This window comes from Bubalus bubalis, chromosome 10, assembly GCF_019923935.1.
Source record: "Bubalus bubalis isolate 160015118507 breed Murrah chromosome 10, NDDB_SH_1, whole genome shotgun sequence".
Lineage (NCBI taxonomy): Eukaryota > Metazoa > Chordata > Mammalia > Artiodactyla > Bovidae > Bubalus > Bubalus bubalis.
In genome coordinates, this window is record NC_059166.1 from 12,664,773 (window position 1) to 12,688,223 (window position 23,451).

General features: G+C 38.3%; 1 protein-coding gene across 9 annotated transcripts in view; it reads right to left on the reverse strand.

The window, feature by feature from the left end:
• The window catches only part of SCAF8 (SR-related CTD associated factor 8), a 312,229-nt gene that overhangs the window by 287,602 nt on the left and 1,176 nt on the right, over positions 1-23,451 (reverse strand). Inside the window, exon 2 of one of the 9 annotated variants that reach the window (XM_025294996.3) lies at positions 18,484-18,547. The exons of the other annotated variants lie outside the window; for them this stretch is intronic. Coding sequence (XP_025150781.1) covers positions 18,484-18,501 — 18 coding nt within the window. The 5' untranslated portion in view covers positions 18,502-18,547. The remainder of the gene's footprint in view (positions 1-18,483; positions 18,548-23,451) is intronic. 9 annotated transcript variants of the gene reach the window in all.

Here is a 23,451-nt window from a genome sequence, read left to right on the forward strand (position 1 = left end):
GCCTACCAGGCTCCTCCGTCCATGGGATTTTCCAGGCAAGAGTACTGGAGTCGGGTGCCATTGCCTTCTCCAATATAGTAAGTATATTTACATGTAAATAACTTATTTATAAGGGTCTTATAAAAAGTCTTTGTCAGCTACAAATTGGCACTTACCAACTACACTGCCAACAGCTGAACAAGGGTACTTGCCATCTGCCTCTGCAGAGACTGAACCCTGTGCTGCTGCAGCTGCTGACCCTCAACATCCCCTGAGGGAGTTCAGGGGAGTGACGCACAGTGTCTTTAGTTTCTAGGAACATTATAATCTCAATCATTTCGGCCCCTCATACCTAGAAAAGCACTACTAAACCCCTTCATGGTAACATCTGATGCTCTGGAACTAGCAGAAAACCTTTTGTAAAATGAGTGCTTAACGGTACTGAACTCAACCTTCACCAAAACTTCATGTATTGACCGTCCTCCCACTGCCTCTTTGGAGCAGTCTCTCAGAGCTATCTGATGTGCTGCCTCCCTGGCTGCAATCAATCATTTTGCCCCAGATAAACTTAACTTACAACTCTCAAATTGTGCTCTTTTCAGTGGACACCTTGAATCCACAGTTAAAAATCTGTACAAGTTCTGGTTCAAGATGGTGGAGTAGAAGGATGTGCGCTCATCTCCTCTGAGAGCACCAAAATTCCAATTAGCTGTTGAACAACCATCAACAGGACAACATGGGAAACCATCAAAGACACCCCAGGTCCAAAGACAAAGAAGAAACAGCAGTGAGTTGGTAGGAGGAGCACAACCATGATAAAATCAAATCCCATAACCACTGGGTGGGTGACCCACAAACTGGAGAACAATAATACAAAAGTTCTGGCACTGTTCTGAAGGTTCTGAATCCGAGTCTTCCAGGCCTGGGGATTCAAAAAAGGGACTGGGAATCCCCAGGGAATCTGACCTTGAAGGCCAGAGGGATTTGATTATAGGACTTTCAGAGGACTGGAGGAAAGAGACTCCAGTCTTGAAGGCCACAAACAAAATTTTGCACACACCAAGACCCAGAGGAAAGGAGCAGTGTACCCAGAGGAGACCGAACCAAAACTACCTGCTGTGTTGGAGGGCCTCCTGTGGAGGAAAGGGTCAGCAGGGGCTGCCACAGGGATGAGGCCAGAAAGGTTCCCCTTGGCGTAAATCCTCTTGGAGTTCCTAACCCTACCACAGTCTGGGTCACCTCGGGCCAAACAACTACCAGGGAGGGAGAACAACCCAACCCATCAGCAGATAACTGGAGTGAAGTTTTACTGAGCAAGGCCCTGCCCACTAGAGCAAAAAATAGTTTTTCCCATCGCCAGTCCCTCCCGTCAACAAGCTTACACAAGCTTCTTAGCCTCATCCATCAGAAGGCAGACAGAAGAATCTGCACAGCCTCACAGAGGCTAAAACAAAAACCATATTACAGAAAGTTAATCATGATGAAAAAGCAGAAAGTTATGTTCCAGATGAAGGGACAAGATAAAACCCCAGAAAAACAATGAAATGAAATGGAGACAGGCAAACTTCCAGAAAAAGAATTCAGGATAATGATAGTGAAGATAATTCTGGGTCTCAGAAAAGGAATGGAGGCAAAGATTGAGAAGATGCAAGAAATGTTCACCAAAGACCTACAAGAATTAAAGAACCAAATAGAGATGAATAATAAAGACAAATAATACACTAGAAGGCATCCATAGCAGAATAACTGAGGCAGAAGAACAGATAAATGACCTGGAGGACAGAACGGTAGAAATCACTGCCACAGGACAGAATACAGAGAAAAGAATGAAAAGAAATGATGACAGCCTAAGAGACATCTGGGACAACATTAAACACACCAACATTTGCATTATACGGGTCCCAGAAAGAGAAGAGAGAAAGGACCTGAGAAAATATTTGAAGAGGTAACAGCTGAAAACTTCCCTAACATGGGAAAGGAAATAGTGAACCAAATCCAGGAAGCAGAGTCTCCCAGGAAGGATAAACCAAAAGAGGAACACACCAAGATACACAGTAATCAAACTGACAAAAATTAAAGACAGAGATAAAATATTAAAAGCAACAAGGGGAAAATGACAAATAATGTGCAAGTGTAACAAAAGGGAAAGGGGCAGAGCACAGCTTTTCAAAGAATGACACAGTCCAGGACACAACATAAACTGATTGGAATCGATCGGGACCAAGATGGCAGACTGAAGCTCCAATCCTTTGGCCACCTGATGCAAAGAACTGACTCACTGGAAAGACCCTGATGCTGGGCAAGACTGAAGGCAGGAGGAGAAGGGGACAACAGAGGATGAGATGGTTGGATGGCATCACTGACTCAATGGACATGAGTTTGAGCAAGCTCTGGGAGATAGTGAAGGAAAAGGAAGCCTGGGGTGTTGCAGTCCATGGGATTGCAAAGAGTCAGATATGACTGAACTGAAGATAGCTGACAAAACTAGACCTTGATCATCAATTCAGCAAGTGAAATGACACACCCAGAGGTGCCATGACAGTTCCAAGGCACTGTTAAAAGACTAAGGAGTGGGCGGTGGCCCAAATTCTGGAAATCTCCGCCCCTTCCCAAGAACAGTTGGAATAATCCTCCCACTCATTAGTATGAAATTACTCAGCCTATAAAAACTAACCACGCCACATTTCCTGGCCACCCTCTGAGATGGCCCACACTGTCTGTGGAGTGTACTTTTCTCTTAATCTGAAAAAATCCAGTTCTCACCTTTCACTTTCTCTCTCACTTAATTGTTTCTGTGGTGAGACATTAAGAACCTGAGCTTCATTAGGTCCTGAAACCAAGTACTGTGGGTTTTGGCTGGGTTCGAGTCCCAGCCACGTGGGTTTAAGTCCCAAACTGGATTTCGGCTGGGTTCGAGTCCTAGCACATGGATTCAAATCTCAATCCCTGGTAAATGGTTTCACAAGGAAACTTCACTCAGGCTATCAGCTGATTTCTCAACAGAAACTCTACAAGCCAGAAGGGAATGACATAATATACTTAAAGTGATGAAAGGAAATAACCTAAAACCAAGAATACTCTATCCAGCAACTTTCCTTCAGATTTGATGGAAAAATCAAGCTTTCCAGACAAGGAAAATTTAAGAGAATTCAGCACCACCAAAGCAGCTTTACAACAAAGCTAAAAGAACTTCTCTAGGTAGAAAAACAAGAGAAGGAAAAGACCTACCTACAGAAAATAAACCCAAAACAATTAAGAAAATAGGATATATATCAATAATACAGTTCAAAATTGGGAAAGGAATACGTCAAAATTGTATATTGTCACCCTGCTTATTTAACTTATATGCAGAAGCTGGAATGAAGATTCATCCAGCATCCTTATGGATTCCAGCACAAGCTGGAATCAAGATTGCTGGGAGAAATATCAATAACCTCAGAAATGCAGATGACACCACCATTCTGGCAGAAACCCAAGAGGAACTAAAAAGCCTCTTAATTAACGTGAAAGTGAAAAAGCTGGCTTAAAACTCAACATTCAAAAAACTAAGACTGTGGCATCAGGTCCCATCACTTCATGACAAAGAGATGGGGAAAAAAGCAAACAGTGACAGACTTTATTTTCTTGGGCTCCAAAATCACTACAGATGGCGACTCCAGCCATGAAATGAAAGAAGCTATGGCCAACCTAGACAGCGTATTAAAAAGCAGGGACATTACTTTGCAGACAAAGTCCATCTAGTCAAAGCTGTGGTTTTTCCTGTAATTATGTATGGATGCGAGACTTGGACCATAAAGAAAGTTGAGCACCGAAGAATTGATGCTTCTGAACTGTGGTGTTGGAGAAGACTCTTGAGAGTCCACTGGACTGAAAGGAGATCAAACCAGTCAATCCTAAATGAAATCAGTCCTGAATATTCATTGGAAGAACTGATGTTGAGGCTGAGGCCGAAGCTCCAATACTTTGGCCATCTGATGCTAAGAGCCAATTCACTGGAAAAGACTCTGATGCCAGGAAAGAGTGAAGGCAGGAGGAGAAGGGGATGACAGAGGACGAGATGGTTGGATGGCATCACCAACTCAATGCACATGAGTTTTACCAAGTTCTGGGAGATGGTAAAGAACAGGGAAGGTTGGCGCGCTGCAGTCCATGGGGTTGCAAAGAGGGGAACATGACTGAGTGAACAACAATAACAACAAATCGATAATTACAGGTAAATGGATTAAATGCACCAACCAAAAGATGTAGACTGGCTGGGTGGATGAAAAATGTGCACGTATGCACTTTCCACGGGCTTCCCTGGTGGCTCAGATGGTAAAAAGAATCTGACTGCAATGTGGGAGACCTGGGTTTGATCCCTGGGTTGGGAAGATCCCCTGGAGGAAGGCATGGCAACCCACCCCAGTATTTTTGCCTGGAGGAGGAGCCTGCGCACTACAGTCCATGGAGTCGCAAAGAGTAAGACATCACTGAGCATCTAAGCACAGCACAAGCTCTTCCATTTATCACATCACTCTGCTTGACCCCCTTCACACTGTATGTAATTATTTTACATTGTTAAGTTAATCATATTCCCATTATGGCTTGTAATTGTAATTATCTTTTATTTTTTGTCCGGCTCTTGATTGTGAAAGCTGATAAACTTTTAAAACTGATAAATCTTTTACTATTGTGATTATGTAACTATTACTTAAAACTATTGTATCATGACTGGTCAATAGAAAAATTATATGATTTACTAGAAAAACCTGTAATCACTTTTTAAAATCCAGATGCACACCAGAATTATCTTGAAATTTGTTGAAAAATACAGATGCCCAGGTATTGCTTTCTCCAGAGCTCCAGATGTTTCCAATGAGCAGCCATGTTTAAAAACCACTAGACTATATGATGATCATTTACTTTTATCGTTTGTTTCACTTTTTCTATTTCATATTCAGTGCTCCCATTTCATTAAGTTTTCCAATTTTTTTCCAATATTTTCCAACTCCTTCTTTTTTTGATGTTCTTTCTCAAAACTTTATTTTATCAAGTGTAGTAGAAAAGCTTTTGTATATGGATACATGCTGCTGCTGCTGCTGCTGCTGCTAAGTCGTTTCAGTCGTGTCCAACTCTGCGACCCCATAGACAGCAGCCCACCAGGCTCCCCCGTCCCTGGGATTCTCCAGGCAAGAACACTGGAGTGGGTTGCCATTTCCTTCTCCAACGCATAATAATGAAAAGTGAAAGTGAAGTCACTCAGTCGTGTCTGACTCTTCACGACCGCATGGACTGCAGCCTACCAGGCTCCTCCGTCCATGGGATTTTCCAGGCAAGAGTACTGGAGTGGGGTGCCATTGCCTTCTCCAATACGGACATATAAATATGTGTAATATATGTATTTTCGAAAACATTAATTTTTGCCTAACTAAAAAAATTATGACATTTTGATTCTACTTGTTTGACTCAGTATGAGTAGAATGCTAGATTTTTAATTAAAAAACAGATATGCAACAAGCAACAAAGGTTTACTGTATAAAACAGAAGTACAGTCAATATCTTGTAATAACATGATGGAGAATAATTTTAAAAATAACATGTGTATTTGAATAACTGAATCACCTTGCTGTGCACTTGAAACACTGTAAATCAACTACGCTTCAGTAAAATATATATATTAAGAAAACAAAATCTGTACACTTGAAAGCAAAGGAACCTGGAAGGTTTCTCAAAATACAAGGTGATTAAAAGCTAAGTTGTTTGATGAGATTAATTTAGTAATCTAAAAAAATGTACTTCTACTGTATGAACTGAAGAGAACAAAGAATAATACATTAAAAACCAATTAAACCAAGCAGAGAGTGATGAGAACCTGGACTAAAGTATTCGTACTAAGAAGAAAAAGGAAGGGAAGCATAGAAAATGTGTTTTTAAAAGTAATTCATAGAATTTCACAACTGAAAAGATACAAATCAAAGAGAGGCACCTATGAAAAATCCAAGTTTTCAGGTCTGAGTGTCGGGAACACATTTTTACTACTAACATAAAGAGGAGGTCTAAAAGTAAGTTTTAGAAGAAAGAGAAGTTTAGATTGGGGGATAACAGTATCATTTTATGTACACACAGTACTCAGAAGATATGGGACTAAATTCCATAAGAATTCAGAGAAAAGCAAAAAACAGTCTTTCCTAAAGAGCTAAGAGTTGAAGCGATGAAGAATAAATAATGAAAACTAAATATCAGAAAAAGAATAAGTAGATCAAAAGCATACTAGGCCTTAGAGTAAAATCATTTCAGAAATATGAGCAACAAATACAAAGACTGAAAGAGAGAGACAGGCAGTAGTGTAATAGACGAGGATGATAATTACTTTTCACTTCTATGGCATGCTGTCAACTCTTACGCACGATCATATGTACTGTATCGCTTTTAGCTTCAGAATGGCCCAGTAAGATTAGTATTTATTATTCTCATTCTGTCACTTTATAGATATATAAACTTATGGTAACTGACCTAAAAAAATTCAAACTGGTATTAAGCTTCAGAAGCTTGTCTCAAACCCAATTATTCTGGCTAACCCCCCAACATTCAGTTTCCAAAATAAAGCAAAGTCCACCAGGTAGCAACCAACTAGATATACACAACTGAGTCATGGAGTTGATGGTAGACAACTGTGGAGACAACCACGTAACAGCATCAACCTAACTGATAACCAAGAAGATTTGAAGACAACACATTATGAAGCTTATATGTCTACTGATCAAATAACAGCTAAGTTTTAAGTCGTCCAACCCTTAACAAGGAAGCTCACTTTCTCTAAAAGATTTAATTCAATTAACATTATCACAGACCAACTCCATCTTTCTCACCAAAGCTAAGACACATGATATTTTTGGTTTGAAGGCAATATTACAAAACTAATATGGCAATAAACGTGGAATGTGAAAAATTCCAAACATTGAAAACTCTCATTCACTGCACCCTATCCACCTGCTTCTCTCCTATGAAATAACCACTGCTAAAGGCTGACAGGCTACTTATCAGAATTTTCTATAGGCATCTATATATGTATGTGTGTGTGTGTATAAAGGTAAATGTATACATGTATGTATGTGACATACATACTTTAAATACAATCTGGTGCAAAATTATACTATTAACTACTTAAAAATTGATTCTTTTAAAAGCCTTGCTGGATTTAGTACAACATTGAAATTCTTATAAATGAAGACCAATAATAACACTGATCCAAAATACATCATGGTCTGTATTTTGTTAGTGTCTGACATTCAAAAGTTTTGTTCAAGTATTTCTCCAACTTGGAAAATATGCTGAATATAATCTAGCTCTTTATAGCTCATATTTTCCAAAACTTTTATCCATTATCAAAATATTACAATATTAAAATACTTTCCAGGGCCGGAAAGACATCCATAATGACACTAAATGTTCCCAGATGAGTTTCTTTAAAATAAAAAGGCAGTTTTCTTGCTAGGCTGAGTTGCTTCAGTCCTGTCTGACTCTACTTTGAAAACAGCTATTATTAATTTTGTAGCATTGTTGTGCTTTAAAATACCTGTACTAGCAGCTTTCTAAACAGCAGTCTGTGAAAAATTAAGAAAGAAGTTACAGAGTAGTCACATTATTAAAATCAAAAACGTGTTACCAATACAGGCTTACAGAATAACTGTATCCTTCTCACAAGGAAGCTACAAGGTATGTTACTCAAAGGGTTTTTTTTCCTTCACTTTTCTGCAGAGGGTGTACTGCCTGTTGTTGTATAATACGTCTTTGCCAAGGAATGCAGGTTTCCTATGGCATCTTATTCTATGAGCAGGAAAGCAGCAGCCCAGGAGTTTGTTCCTCATTCTGGTCCAAGTTCAGCATAATGCGATAATAATTTACTACAAATCACCAATTTCTATTCCGCCTCCACCTACAACATACAGAAAAATCTCACTCAAACAGTTATACTGAAAAAGTGAAAACAATGAACCAAGACTGAGAGCAGAAACTTCTAATTTGGCTGCTAACTATGTGCCTCTCATAAGCTGCGACTCAACAAATTTCATCATCTTTGGGTCTTGATTCTTCACCCATCTATTAAATGATGTACTATCACAAGTGTTTCTGGTCTAAAACTTGTAATTTCTGGAAATCAAGTTGAAGCATTAACAAGGAAGTAAACAAGGAACCCAATCATAGAACTGATAACTACAAATGTGTAACATGAGTGTAAGGGTCTCTGCTGGGTGCTGTGCTCAGTCCCGTCTGACTCTGCAACCCCGTGGACTGTATCCCACCAAGCTTCTCTGTCCATGGAATTTTCCAGACAAGAATACTGGAGGGGATTGTCATTTCCTCCTCCAGGGGATCTTCCCGACCCAGGGACTGAACCCGTCTCTTGCATTGGCAGGCAAATTCTTTACCACTGTGCCACCTGGGAAGCCAAGGGTCTCTAGCTACATCATTCTAAAATCAAAGAGAACAGGACTTTCCCAGCGGTACAGTTGATAAGACCTGCCAATGCAGGGGATGTGGGTTCTATGCCTGATCCAGGAATACTCCACATGTTGTCGAGCAACCAAATCCATGCAACACAACCACCGAGCTCGGAAAGAGCCCACACTGCAACTACTGGAGCTCACGTGCCCCAGAGCCCACGTGCCACAAAAGGAGAAGTCACCACAGTGAGAAGCCTGTGCAGTGAAGGAAGAGCAGTAGCCTCCACTTGCTTCAACTAGAGATAGACTGTGCACAGCAACAAAGACCCAGCACATCCAAAAATAAATATAATTCATTTTTAAAAATCAGAGAACAGAAATGATTCTCCATGGGAGAAAACACAATGTATAAACACACACATACATATATAAAAATAACTTCAATTTACTGGGTTCTATTTCTAATAATATAGCATTTAAATTCACCACAATTCCATGCTCACAATAAATTGGTTATTGTAGACAGGGTTAAAATAAAAAAACTATGTAACCAAGAGGAGCTAATGAAACACGTGATCATATGAGTAGGCTCAATGTTAAGGAATTCTAATAAAATCTCATTGAACAAAATTTAAATCTTTACTTCTAGTTCACACAATTCACTACTTAACTTTTAACTGTATATAAGAATCAGATGCTTGGATAAACAGAATTTAAAATCAAGCAAATTCCAAGCAGAGTTGCTTTAAGATGTCCTTATATTCACAAACACAAGATGATAGAAAAGGTCAAGCCTAAAAAACAAACAAAAACTGACTAAAAGAGTCTACAACATTTTGCCTTAAGCCTTTTTGTCTTCATCGTCTCCCCCTAATCTCCATCTCTAGCCTATTCTTTAAGTACTTGACCTATATCCACCTCCACCCTGATGACATCAAATTGTCCAGGTGCATGGAACTACTATTGTATTTAACAAACCAGTGGTCTTTGGGTGGTTGAGATATATGGGTGATTTCAATTCTCCCCACCCCAACTCTTTTATTCTAGGTGGGAAAAAAATGCCCCCTCATCTGACCCATCCTGCCAAATTACCTTCCTCCTCAAACGTTTTGCTCCTCCTGATTTACCATCATTGTAACTGGACCACATCATCTTATCTACCCTGTATGTAACTCGAAGCCCTGGCACCACACTCTTCCTTAAAACCCTTCAGAATCTCCATTCTCGTGATTAAAAAGGAAATCTTGGGCATTGTATATACAAAGACCCTTCATCTGAAGATCCTTACCCATTTCCCTGAAAAAGATCTTTTGCCTTTGCCTTATACATGTCTCATACTCTGTACAACATTATATACAGAGAATAGTATACACATACTACAAATGTCTACACCACTACTCTTTGTATCATAGGATTCATATTATCTTTATTCTTTGTGATAATCCATTCACAACCCCAACCCTTTTAAAATACGAGCTGAGAAAAAGGATGTAATAAACATGGTAACCACTCTGCAATGCCTGATAGATGGCAAACACACATAAATAACAAAGCTCAAAGGACCTGCCAACTACTTTCTAGTATTCCTTCCAACCACTAGTTGCTGTTACATTAGAACCTTCATGGGTTATTACTGTGTTCTAGCAATTTGAAAACTGCATTATAATTAAAATAGAATGAAAAAATAGTCTGACAATCCTGTTGTTCTGTCGCTCAGTCATGTCTGACTCTGCAACCCCATGGACTGCAGCATGCCAGGCTTCCCTGTCCTTCACAATCTCCTGGAGTTTACTCAAACTCATGTCCGTTCAATCGATGATGCCATCCAACCATCTCATCCTCTGTCGCCCCTTTCTCCTCCAATCTTGAAGGACTAGCAAAACAAAGTAAGCACTCACAGAATTATTTGGAATTACTCTCTGCTTAACAGCTCTAAGAGGTCTGAGATAGCTAATCTTTTGATTTTTGCAAAGGATCAAATCAACCGAAGTACTGACTGGGAAATTTTGTACTAGCAACAAAATTGCGGTAGTGGTAGCCTCCTTTAGGGCAACTCCTTTAGAATATTAATTGTCTTCAGCTAAGTTCGTCACAACCCTTTTTCTTGTAATCACTACCAAAGCCTTTTCGTACTGTTCATGGGGTTCTCAAGGCAGGAATACTAAAGTATTCCTCAGTGATCATTGCAAAGAAATAGAGGAAAACAATAGAATGGGAAAGACTAGAGATCTCTTCAAGAAAATCAGAGATACCAAGGGAACATCTCATGCAAAGATGGGTACAATAAAGGACAGAAACAGTACAGACCTAACAGAAGCAGAAGATGTTAAGAAGAGGTGGCAAGATTACACAGAAGAACTATACAAAAAAGATCTTAATGACCCAGATAATCACGATGGTGTGATCACTGACCTAGAGCCAGACATCCTGGAATGTGAAGTCAAGCGGGCCCTAGAAAGCATCACTATGAACAAAGCTTGTGGAGGTGACGGAATTCCAGCTGAGCTATTTCAAATTCTAAAAGATGATGCCGTGTAAGTGATGCACTCAATATGTTAGCAAATTTGGAAAACTCAGCAGTGGCCACAAGACTGGAAAAGGTCAGTTTTCATTCCAATCCCTAAGAAAAGCAATGCCAAAGAATGCTCAAACTACTGCACAACTGCACTCATGTCACATGCTAGTAAGTAATGCTCAAAACTCTCTAAGCCAGGCTTCAGCAATACGTGAACCGTGAACTTCCAGATGTTCAAGCTGCTTTTAGAAAAGGCAGAGGAACCAGAGATCAAATTGCCAAGATCTGCTGGATCATCGAAAAAGCAAGCAAGTTCCAGAAAAACATCTATTTCTGCTTTACTGACTATGCCAAAGCCTTTGACTGCTTTATTGACTATACCAAAGCCTTTGACTGTGTGGATCACAATAATCTGTGGAAAATTCTGAAAGAGATGGGAATACCAGACCACCTGACCTGGCTCTTCAGACACCCTGTATGCAGGTCAGGAAGCAACAGTTAGAACTGGACATGAAACAACAGACTGGTTCCAAATGGGAAAAGGAGTACGTCAAGCATGTCATCATGCTTATTTAACTTACATGCAGACTACATCATGAGAAACGCTGGGCTGGATGAAGCACAAGCTGGAATCAAGATTGCCGGGAGAAATATCAATAACCTCAGATATGCAGATGACACCACCCTTATGGCAGCAAGTGAAGAAGAACTAAAGAGCCTCTTGATGAAAGTGAAAGAGAAGAGTGAAAAAATTGACTTAAACAAGGATCATGGAATCCGTTCCCATCACTTCATGGCAAATAGATGGGGAAACAGTGGAAACAGTGGCAGACTATTTTGAAGGTCTCCAAAATCACTGCAGATGGTGACTGTAGCCATGAAATTAAAAACGCTTACTCCTTGGAAGAGAAGTTATGACCAACCTAGACAGCATATTAAAAAGCAGAGACATTACTTTGCCAACAAAGGTTCATCTAGTCAAGGCTATGGTTTTTCTAGTGGTCATGTATGGATGTGAGAGTTGGACTGTGAAGAAAGCTGAGTGCCGAAGAACTGATGCTTTTGAACTGTGGTGCTGGAGAAGACTCTTGCGAGTCCCTTGGACTGCAAGGAGATCCAACCAGTCCATCCCTTTAGGGAACATTCAGAATCAGTTCTGAATGTTCATTGGAGGGACTGATATTGAAGCTGAAGTTCCAATACTTAGTCCACCTGATGGGAAGAGGTAACTCACTTGAAAAGACCCTGATGCTGGGAAAGATTGAAGGTGAGAGAGAAGGGGACGACAGAGGATGAGATGGTTGGATGGCATCACCAACTCAATGGACATGAGTTTGAGTAAACTCCGGTAGTTGGTGATAGACAGAGAGGACTGGCGTGCTGCAGTCCATGGGGTCACAAAGAGTCAGACACGACTCAGCGACTGAACTGAACTATCTGAACTACCAAAGCAGAGATAGATCTCTATGAGAGGTTCTGAGTGCTCTGACAGAACAAGAACATGAATTGGGATTGGGAAACTCCTGTCCAATAAGAGAAATAGTTATAAAAATATAAATCACTTTTCTTGGCATATTAAAAAAAAAAAAAAAGCCAAATATGCTAAGGATCTTAACAAAAAGCAGTCACTATCATAGCTCAATAATCTTCCCTTGTGGCTCAGATAGTAAAGAGCCTGCCTGCAATGTGGGAGATCCAAATTAGATCCTGGAGTCTGAAAGATCCCCTGGAGAAGGAAATGGCAACCCACTCCAGTATTCTTGCCTGGAAAATCCCACAGACCGAGGAGCCTGGCAGGGCCCCAATCCATGTCGTTGCAAAGAGTCGGACATGTCTAAGCGACTCACACACAAACCTCAATAAAGCATTTAAAGGTGGAGGGCACTTGCTGGCTTGTTAAATGCTTACAGAAAAACTACTCAGAGAAAGAAGTCATTTCAGCAACCAACATGCAATATGGAAAAAAAAACTCACTTTGATGATTTTTATTCAAAGGGGTTGACATTTAGCCAGGTACAAGATAAATAACCTGCATATAGTTTTTAAGATTTTATTAGGTAAATGCACATTAGCATTATCAGGAAACTTCCTATTTCAAGAAAACTACACAAGCCAACTACTTTGAGAGTCCCTCAACTGTGGGTAATACTTTTAAACAGTGTTTTCTTAAGAGTCCATTGTACATGTTTGCATGGATGCTCAGTCGTGTCCAACTCTTTGCAGTCCCAAGGACTGTAGTCCACAAGGCTCCTCCGTCCACAGGATTTCCCAGGCAAGAACACTGAAATGAGCTGCCATTTCCTCCTCCAGGGGATCTTCCTGACCCAGGGATTGAACCTGCATCTACTGCACCGGCAGACGGATTCTTTACCACTGAGCCAAGGAGAATACATGTGTCCTTATCACTAAATGAGGTCTGCGTTCTGTGCCCAGTTAATGGGGTTTCTCTTCTCTTCCTTTAATGAGTCAGTGTAGCTACATAATGAAAGTGTCATAAACGGGAGATCAGAAGAAAGGAACGAAGCTTTTCAAAGTTTGCCCCTTTGGCTGCATTGTCACTTTTCAAGCAAGAATGCTCGCTCTGCAGTTGATATGAGAAAGAATTTAGTTGCTCAATCTCACTACGTGCAGAAAAATAAGAAACATGCATTTCCAGTACACACCCACACACCAAAACTTCGTACAAATTCCACGAGGGTGGAGGCTTTTTTTTTTTTGGGTCTGTTTTGTACACTTACATCTCTAGAGCCTAGAATAAGTGTCTGCACATGTGTACATGGTGGCAGATGTTCAAAAAACCACGTTGAATAAATATTTTCACTAAGGCAGCTTTTAAAAGTACTTTGTTTCTGTTTTTGATGTTAAAATAAGGCTTATAAAGCTCAATTATAATTCTGATTTGCAAATAGCATACTATTAACCAAGTTCTCAGGTTTCAGATTAAAGCAGGGTCATAAAAATTATGGCCCAGGGCCCATTTCTGTAGCCCCTCAGGCCAAGACTGGTTTACATTTTAAAAGAATTGTGAAAAAACCAAGATTATGCAAAAGAGACCTTAAGCAGCCCATTAAACCTAATTCTTACCATCTGACCCTCTACAGAAAGTCTACTGACCCTGTGAATTGAGATTTAATTCAAAAGAAAACCAAAGTTGGGACTTTCCTGATAGTCCAGGGATTAAGATCCCATGCTTCCCCTGCATGGGGCAAGGGTTCAAACCCTGGTTAGGGAGCTAAGATTCTACATGTCAGATAGTGCAGCAAAAAATTAAAAAAAAAAAAAAAGAGAGAGAGAGAATGAAAGCTTTAACTTACTTTCACCTATGAACTGAAAATCTGTGTTACCAGAAACATCTTTCACTTAAGACCTCCATTGTCTAAATCTCTAAATTTTATTAGCTTATTTGATTTGAAGAATACCAAGGAAATGGCCTTTGTGTTTTTTTTTTTTTAACCAGAGCATATGCGGTTATAATGACAAAGCTAATAAGTAAAGAAGGATTACAGTTGATTTACATTTAATATTTTACATACTAAAACATAAAAATGGATGGAAAAAAACAAAATGGAATACAAACAGAAAAATAAAAAAAAGAAGCCAAATTATATTTCAAAGGAATAGCAAGACTACATTAAGAGGGAAAAAAACTAACCAAGCAACTTTGAACACAGCATTTTGATTCTATACCCTCAGGCTAAAAAAGATGAACAAATACTCAATTGTAGTTAATCAGCTTCTTTTGAGATACATGGGTTAGCAACTCTGAAACTACTTTCTGTGTATTTTAGGATCAAACAATACATAAATATATTGTGGACAACGGAAACTAGTGTTTTCTCACATAGAAAAAGGAATTACAAATTTGCAAAGGGGAAAGACTAGAATGAACCAGTGAACAGTGTTGGACTGTTACTGGAGACAGGATGAATTCACGGCATTTTAGAGAGGCAGATGGACAAAAAAAATTTCTTGTATATTGATATAATATATATATATATATATATATATATATATATAAGCATGTTCAGACAAATACACAATTTCTAGCTCAATAACCACCAAAAGAAACTAAGGTTCCTCAGAGAAATGGCTGATTCTAGAGTTGGGGTGGGAATATTTTATCATACAAGAAGTGAATACCCAAAAACTGATGAGCACATGTTGAAGATACAGGAGCCAGCTGGAAGGAGCTGTGACATGAAAAGACCCCAATGAATAAAAATTAATCTTTGAATTCATACTGATATGCATATATACATAAATGGGGAGAAGGAAAAGCTATTGTGGGAGGCCGATAATTAAACAATAGACTCAGAAAATGACCATCTGAGTACTGATTCAGGCAAGAACTGGATGCTTAAAAAAATAAAGGGTGAAAGTTTGATGAGTAACAAGCTATTTGTATAGTTTCAAAAATGACTTCCCATAAGATATTTGTTACAGGTAATTTCCTAACAGTTCAGTGGTTAGGACTCTACATTTCCACTACAGGGAGCACAGGTTCAATCCCTGGTCAGGGAAATAAGATCCTGCAAGCCGTGCAGCATGGCAAAAAATAAATAAATCCATTTTTTAAAGAAGTATTTGTTACAAAAGGAAAAAAGACATTTTACAACAGAAAAACCTTGCAGAAAAAAGTTAACATCCTTTTTAATGGGATACATCATGTGCTTCCTGAGAACACAGTATCACTTTTGGATTACTCCTGCCAAAAACGCCTAACCTGAAACTAATCATGAAGCATCAGAAGACAATTCCAGATTGAGGGAATTCTAAAAATAACTGGCCCATTCTCATCAATCATCAAAGGTCATAAAAGACAAATAACCAACTGCTCCAGATTAAAGGACACTTAGAGAGACAAGTGTGATGTGATTTAGATTTCCTTTCTACTCAAGACTTAACTGATACTATTAGTGAAATCTGAAGGAGGTCTGCAGACAACTGCATCAACTTCCTGATTTTCATACCTGTACTGTGGTTGTTTTCAGAAAATACAGTTAATATTTAGAAATAAAAGGCATTAATTGCAATTTACTCCCCAAATGTTCACAAACAAGGTTTACAAGTCATTTATGTGCACTGCAAAGAGAATAAGAAAGCAAATATGATTACATGTAGATAGTGAAATCAGGATGAAGTGTATATAAAAATTCTTTATCATTCTTGCAACTCTTCTGTAAATCTGAAGTTGTACAAATAAAGTTTAAAAAGTGGGGAAGAACCGTTAATTTATATTTGGACATCATACCAGCAAACAGAATTGTGAAAGATCGAGTGATGGCTCCCCTGTACACAGCTGGCTGTCCTTTACATCTCAACCAGGAGCTGAGTGAGACCTGGTCCTTCCAGTCTCGGCTCTAACACAGGCGGCGCTTCCTTGGGAAGGTCACACTGGCCGGCCTCAGAGTCCTCGTTTGTGAAATGAGAACAGCACCTATCCTACCTTTCTCACAAATTTATCCTAAGACCCACTGAAACATAATAATGGCTGGGGAAAATAAGCACATATAAAACACCATATATTATAAAGTGGTTCGCTTTTTAAAATGTTTGGTAAATAAAAAGTACTTTAAAATTACCCAAGCCAGACATTTTTTTTTTCATCACAGCAAGCAGCTGTTTTAGAAACTAGACATTTGCTATGTGTTTTGGTTTGGAAAAATTTTTAACTTATCCAACATTCTTTTTACCATTTCAATAAATTCAAATACCTGTATCTTTTTTAAACCATAAAACTTTATAGTAGCAAGATATTACTAAAGAAAGTAATTAACCAAGGCATTATCAACCTTTTTAAAAAAAAAATAAGATACAGTTGACATAAAACCTGTATTAGTTTCAAGGGTACTAGTCAATCTTTTAGATACTGTGACCCAAAATAAAAAGACCATTATATCATTTCCCAAGTTTCCAAAATCATAAAATACATAATCCAAACTTTCATCCTGCACTTACAAGCTACTCAAATGAGCCCCAAGGAATCAAATCAAATTCAGAAAACAGTGTTCATAAGAGAGAAAGAGACACCAAATTGTTTTCATGTACTTAATTAAATCAAGGAAAAGTTTGTTTTAGAAATAAAAATAATCAATCCTTCCCAATTCATAAGGGTTTGATCACCACTTAAAATTATTTAATATTTGCAGAGACTAATTAATATATCATGACAAAAGAAAATATCCCTAAAGCTATACTTTCTAAAAACAGTTATGATTCCAAAATACCAAATGGAGATTCAACAGGATAGGCAAATTAGTATAAAATGGAACAGTGTCGCTTGTCTTCCTTCCCCATTGTTGAAAAGATCAGATCACATTCATGTTTAAGAAGTCTACTCCCTCAATCTCTATTTTGAACAGTAGACAAGCAACCTGGACTCTGTAAAAGTGAAATATTGAGAGCAGACCAGGCAGAACTGAGCATAGAGAGAAGTGCGGCAGCCACCCCGGCCCTAGCGAAGAAGCAAGCCCGGAGTCAGTAACGCCTGCGCAGCCGCACTAGCTCTGCAGCAAGGGCACTGCGCTCAAAGCTGATGAGGTGAAAGAGAAAGGATTACAAGTGCATAAGCTCCAAGACGGTGTGCTTTTTGCCAGTCTTGTTTACAACTGTACCCCAGCAGATAGAAAAGTGCCTGGTAAACAGTAAGTATTCATTAAGTATTGGTTAAATGAATAAACAAATAAATCAAATCCTAGGTCTTTCAAGTCAGCCTCTACAAATCATACTAAGTTGCAGAATTATCTTAATGAATTTAACATACATTGAATTAAAAGCCATAAACTCTTTTTAAAAACATGAACAAATCATCTCTATTCCCCATTCTGACTAAATACAGCAATGTCCGAGTTCCTAATGTATCTCCTGACCTACAGTAGATAGCATATTTACATACTCTTCCTTGAGTTTAAAATATGGTGTATCAGAAACTGGTACAGCAGAAATAGAAAGATGAAATAAACACATAAAATCAAAATCAGAGAGACCAAACACATCGTGTTTACCACCAAACTTAAGAGAACTAACTCAGACAAGGAATCAGAAGCCATGGTAACATTTCTCACGGGCATTTATGTCTTATAATAGTACCTCTAACAAAATCTGCTCCTCTATAATTAGAAAATCCAAAATTTGACTTAGTCTTGTGTCTTCAATACTACAGAGTATCTGCCAGTTATCATCTTATAGTTTGAAGAACTTCCTCAAAATATAAGATGTATTTCATTTCCAACCATCAAATTCAGAAATTAGCAATTTACCCATCTCACATAAGTAATATTTCTTTTACAAAAAATTACGTAGAGCAGAATGCAAGTAAATGCACAAGAGTTTAGATATGATTGATGCTCACTCGTAAGCACAACTTTTTTTTCACTTCACCTATTTTTTGTGAAGAAATTCAACTCATTCCCTACATGCTTGCTTTAAGCTTACCAATATATTCTAAGTGACAACTTCATTCTGCTTCCCAAGCACTTCCCATACAATCAAGACATCATTTGACTACCAATTTAAACCTCATCATTTTCCAAAGGGCCTGCCTTATGTGGGTTATAATCATCTTACTATGCTTCTTGTGTCCATGCTGCTGGAAAGCAGTCTGTACAAGCAGGAGTAGAGAGGCACAATCCTGAGAGAAAGGAGCAGAGAAAGATGTTGAGAAAACAAAACCAGATAAAGTGAGCTCACTGAAGAGTTCAGGAGCCCAGCCAGTGTTCAAGGTCAAGGTTGATTACATTCTCTCATACCATTACGAGTTAGCAGTTGTCCAGTACAGGAAAACTGGCCCTAGAAAGAAATATCTAAAATTTCATGTACAAGCAGCAGTATCAGCACTAATTCTATGCCAACTATAGTTCTAAAAAAAGAGGAGCAAGTGATCATAAAATATGACTATTTAGAAGACTGGGGAATACTAATGTCCCCTAAATGCCAATCAAAATTACTGTAACAGACTCACTGCTAGCCTAAAATAAAAATGACTGAACTATATATATCTCATGAATTTCAATGTTGCCAAAAAAATTTTATACTTAATCCTGAAAATGACTGACTAAAACACTCTCAAATCATACAGTCCCCCAAATCATTATCAACCTCAATTATGCTTGTACTCTAACTTTATTCATTAAAAAAACTTTTGCCATATGTTGTTTTAAAACGAAAAAACAAAGCATAAAGGGCTTGAAAATATAATTACAATATAAAACTTAGGACTGATTCAGCCTAACTGGAACTTTCAATGAAATAGTCCCCTCCCTGCTCTCCCCTTAGTAAGAAGAATCGTAAGCAGAGTTTTTATTTTAAATATTCCATCTAAACTACTATAAACCTACAATTTCATAAAATGACCCTCAAAACAATGCTTATACCTACTAAGTCCTCCAAAGTATTAATTTCATATTTAGTCAGTGAATCTTGCAACTAATAGGAAACCTAAAAATCTCATATCATTTATTTTACACCAGAGAAAACCAAATGTTCAAAAATGTTAACTGCCTTGGTCCAAGTCATTCAGCTGCCTACTGTATCATCAATCCATGCATTTGAGAAATCTTTATTTAGCATATACCAAGGCATTATGCTATGTACCAAGGATATGTAGCAATGAAATTATGTGGTCACTGTCCTCATGGAACTTATAATCTGGTGGGGAAAATTACTCCTAATTACTTAAAACTGTAGTCATCATTAGAAGGAAAAACACAATGTTTCAAGACAGTTTAACAGGGGACCTAAATCAGTGATTCTCAACCACGGTTGATTTTGGCCCCCAAGGGACATCTGGTACTATCTGGAGACATTTCTGGTTGTCACAACAAGGAAATCTAGTGGGTAGAGACCAGGGCTGCTGCTAAACAGCCTGCAACGCACAAGGCAGCTCCTCACAGCAAACAATTATCCAGCCGAAAATATGAACAAAGCCCAGGCTGAGAATCCCTAACCTGAACACCGGGGCAGGGAGAGGGCAGTGAAGTCTTCCTTTCTAACACTAAGACTGCTACATCTTTAAGAGATTTTCACAAAGTAGAAACCAAAAAAATCTTCTGTTACAATTAACCAAAACTCCCACTGGAAAGTTAAACCAGAAGAGACCGAGATATTCCCTGATACATGAAAATCAAAGAAAAAGGCAATGTTCTATAGCTGCTTCACATAAATTCCCCTTCCTGAACTGCAAGGGGAAAATATAAAATCAAATTTCATATGCTTTTATTGTTCCCACTACCTTTGCCACTGTCCTCTACCATCCCATGCCTACTACTAGATATTGGTGGAAAGATTGTAAGTCCTCTAGATAGGCAAATGAATACCCTGGATACACACTTGGAAATGGAATAAAACAAAGAAGGGATTTCACTACTGGTGTAAAGACAAGGCAGAGAAGAGGAAAATATACTGGGTGTTAAAGTGACTCTGGAAAAGTCTACATCCCAACAGTTTAAAGGGTGAGCTATCCGACCAACCAAAGGATCCTAAGAACAAAAGACACGAATAATTTAGATATCCTACAGATGAGTAAAGAATTTAAGAACCAAGGTAAATCTAAAAATTAATCTGCAATAATTTTACACACACAAGCATAACAGATTCTTATATTCTTAATGTAATAATCCTTATATTTTCCACATATTAAGAGTTCCTATATTACTAAAGTGCCCTCGCCAATTAAATTATAATTTTCTAAGAAAAAGGTTATGAACTGATTTTGTATTTTCCTTCTTTAAAAAAAAAAAACCTACCATAATGACCTCCATATAGAAGCATTCTTAAGGACTGAGTACAGATATGCAGCTCACATATAAAACTGCTGCATTCCAGTAATCAACTGTGGTCCTAAGGTGAATACACCGATTTAAACAGATGAACAGGAGACCCTTCCAACTGAGGTGAGGGCTCTAAACGATCATAACAAGTAAATGCCACCATCTCTGAGCAGCAGCAACTGCAATACCTTGTAATGATGATAACTCTTCTGGAATTAACTGATCGGGTCAAGCACTGACCCTTAGGGAATCCTGTATTTCAATCTGGACAATATTCTTTCATCATTTCAGAACTCACATTAGTGGTCATGGGATTAAACTTTCATCACGATGATGCTTAACTGGAAATTAAAGTTTTCCCACAAAACCAGCACAGAGGGCACTTAAATATCAATTCCTGAGCCTCAATCTCATTTCACTGATGACAATTAAGAGGAATTTACCACACACAAAAAAAGATCCTCCGACAGTGAATGTGAAAGTGGGGTGGGGAGGCCATAAAGCCCCTTTGACAAAAGGGGAGGGAAGGCTGGCAGGCAGGATGACATGCCAATCATGACCGCTTCCTAGCCTTATGCATAAGACCAGATTTTCAGACCGAAACTTAGCCACAATTTTCAGATTAAAGACCTATATTCTTAACTTTAAAAATCCCTGGCACATTTCTGTTTTCAAGCCAATGTTCGCTTGTTTTTTAAGCAAGTCATAAAAGCTAAGCATTTCATATTTTGAACATTATGCATACAGCTAAACTGTGTTGCCTTATCAAGTATGTGGCATTTGACAATTCAATGCTTCAAAGATAACTTTAAATTTGCCAGAGAAAGTTTTGTTGGGCTCAGCCCAAGGATAAATGCCTTTAAAAGCCAAATTAATTTTAAGGAAACATTCTAGAACATCCTTGTCTCCTAATCCTGTAATTCAGATTCCTTTATTTTTGCACTTTGTAACATATGATGTAATGGAAAAATATTACTGAACTATTTCCCACTATATACTGTCAACAACAAATTTTTACTATACTAGCAAGCATAGATATTCACAGAAACTTTTTTCAAAAATCAGGGAAGAAAATTATCTATTTTGAGTTTAAACCCCCTTAAAAAGTACATTCTTCTGAATCTTCTTCAAAATATATTTCCCTTCCTCAATTCTATAACTATGCTGTGCGCCAACCCCATTTTCAGAGGTGTGAGCATAATACTAGTAAACAAGAGAGTAAAAAGATGGTTTAAGTTTCTTGAAAATATATAAGGGGGAAAAATACATACGGGGAAAGGAGACAGTGTTACATAAACTCAAGTGGGAATACCACTACAAATCTCAAGTTCTTGTGAAGATTTGATGAGAAAAGAGCTGAAACATCAAGCTAGTCATGTAAATATTAGGCTCCTTATCCTTAATGTCAATAGTAAAATAAAAAAAACCAACTGTAACATTTCTACTCCTCCCTGCTCCATTGTGATCAACCACAGTGTACTAACCACTTGTCTGTATCTATCACATGGCAGGGAGGGCTGGGAATGGAGGATACATATTAGGAACCCCCAAGATAAACAGGAGACACCCATCAAAAAGGTCTAGGGTAATCAAATAATTGGAAGGAAACAGGAGAAACCTTTTTTATATGTAATTTAAATGAAGACCACTACTTAGTGCTGTAGCACTACATGTAGCAAATAAAAAAGCTACACAGACCTGTTTTTCCCCCGTCCCCTGCAGAGCTGTGAAATTATCAACAATAAATCTGAACCTATAGTATCTTTATTTTTTATTTCAGATTTTAAGGACGAGTGAAAGCAGATTTTATAATTTGATCCAAATTATCAGCTATAAATTCATAAATAAAATGGAAAAGATTCCGAAGTTTACACTCTAATCTCTATCAAAAAGCAGTAAAGAAAACCCTGTATTCAAATGAAAACTTTCCAAAAAAAAAGGCTTTCTTTCATATAACTGTCACAGCTATCTGCTTTAATATGGAAAGTCTAATTCACGTGATTGTTAGATCTAACTTTTAGCCTCTTCTAAGTTTCTCAAATGCTAATTCTCCAAAGAAGGAAGGAAGTATAGAAGGGAAGGAGGGAGGAAGGAAGAAGAAAAGAAAAATTGTTTAGACTATCACTATTAGACTATACTGAACAGAGTATTAGTGCCTCCACATGAAAAGTTCATAAAACTGATGCAAATCTAATTAACATATTAAAATATTTGTATCTAAGGCATACAAGTACGGATAAGCTGTGTAGACATCTACTTGTTAAATGTTTGCTTAATATAATAAAGTCTATTCACATTAGAGTGTTTAAAAGGTTTTAAAATATTTTAGGGCTTCCAGGGTGGCTAGACAGTAAAGAAGCTGCCCGCAATGCAGGAGACCCGGGTTTGATCCCTGGGTGGAGAAGATCCCTGGAAAAGGAAATAACTACCTACTCCAGTCATCTTGACTGGATAGAGCAGCCTGGCAGCCCATGGGATCGCAGAGTCGGACACGACTATTTCTATCGAAACGTGTCTCCCTTCAGACTAGCAAACTCAATCAAATAGTGAAAACTGGACAGCTGCTTATTTAAAATCTAGCCTTATGTATGACACGTGAAGGAACCCGTGGGAAATGCCTCTCCCACATCTTTCCTCTCGGCATGCACAGCTCTGCTGCTTTATGTCGTTATGATGAGAAGAGTTGGGGGGGGTGGGGGAGTAAGGACAGGTGAAATTTGCAGAATAACCTCGCCTCCCGACCAAACATCCCCTTCAGCTTAAGTCC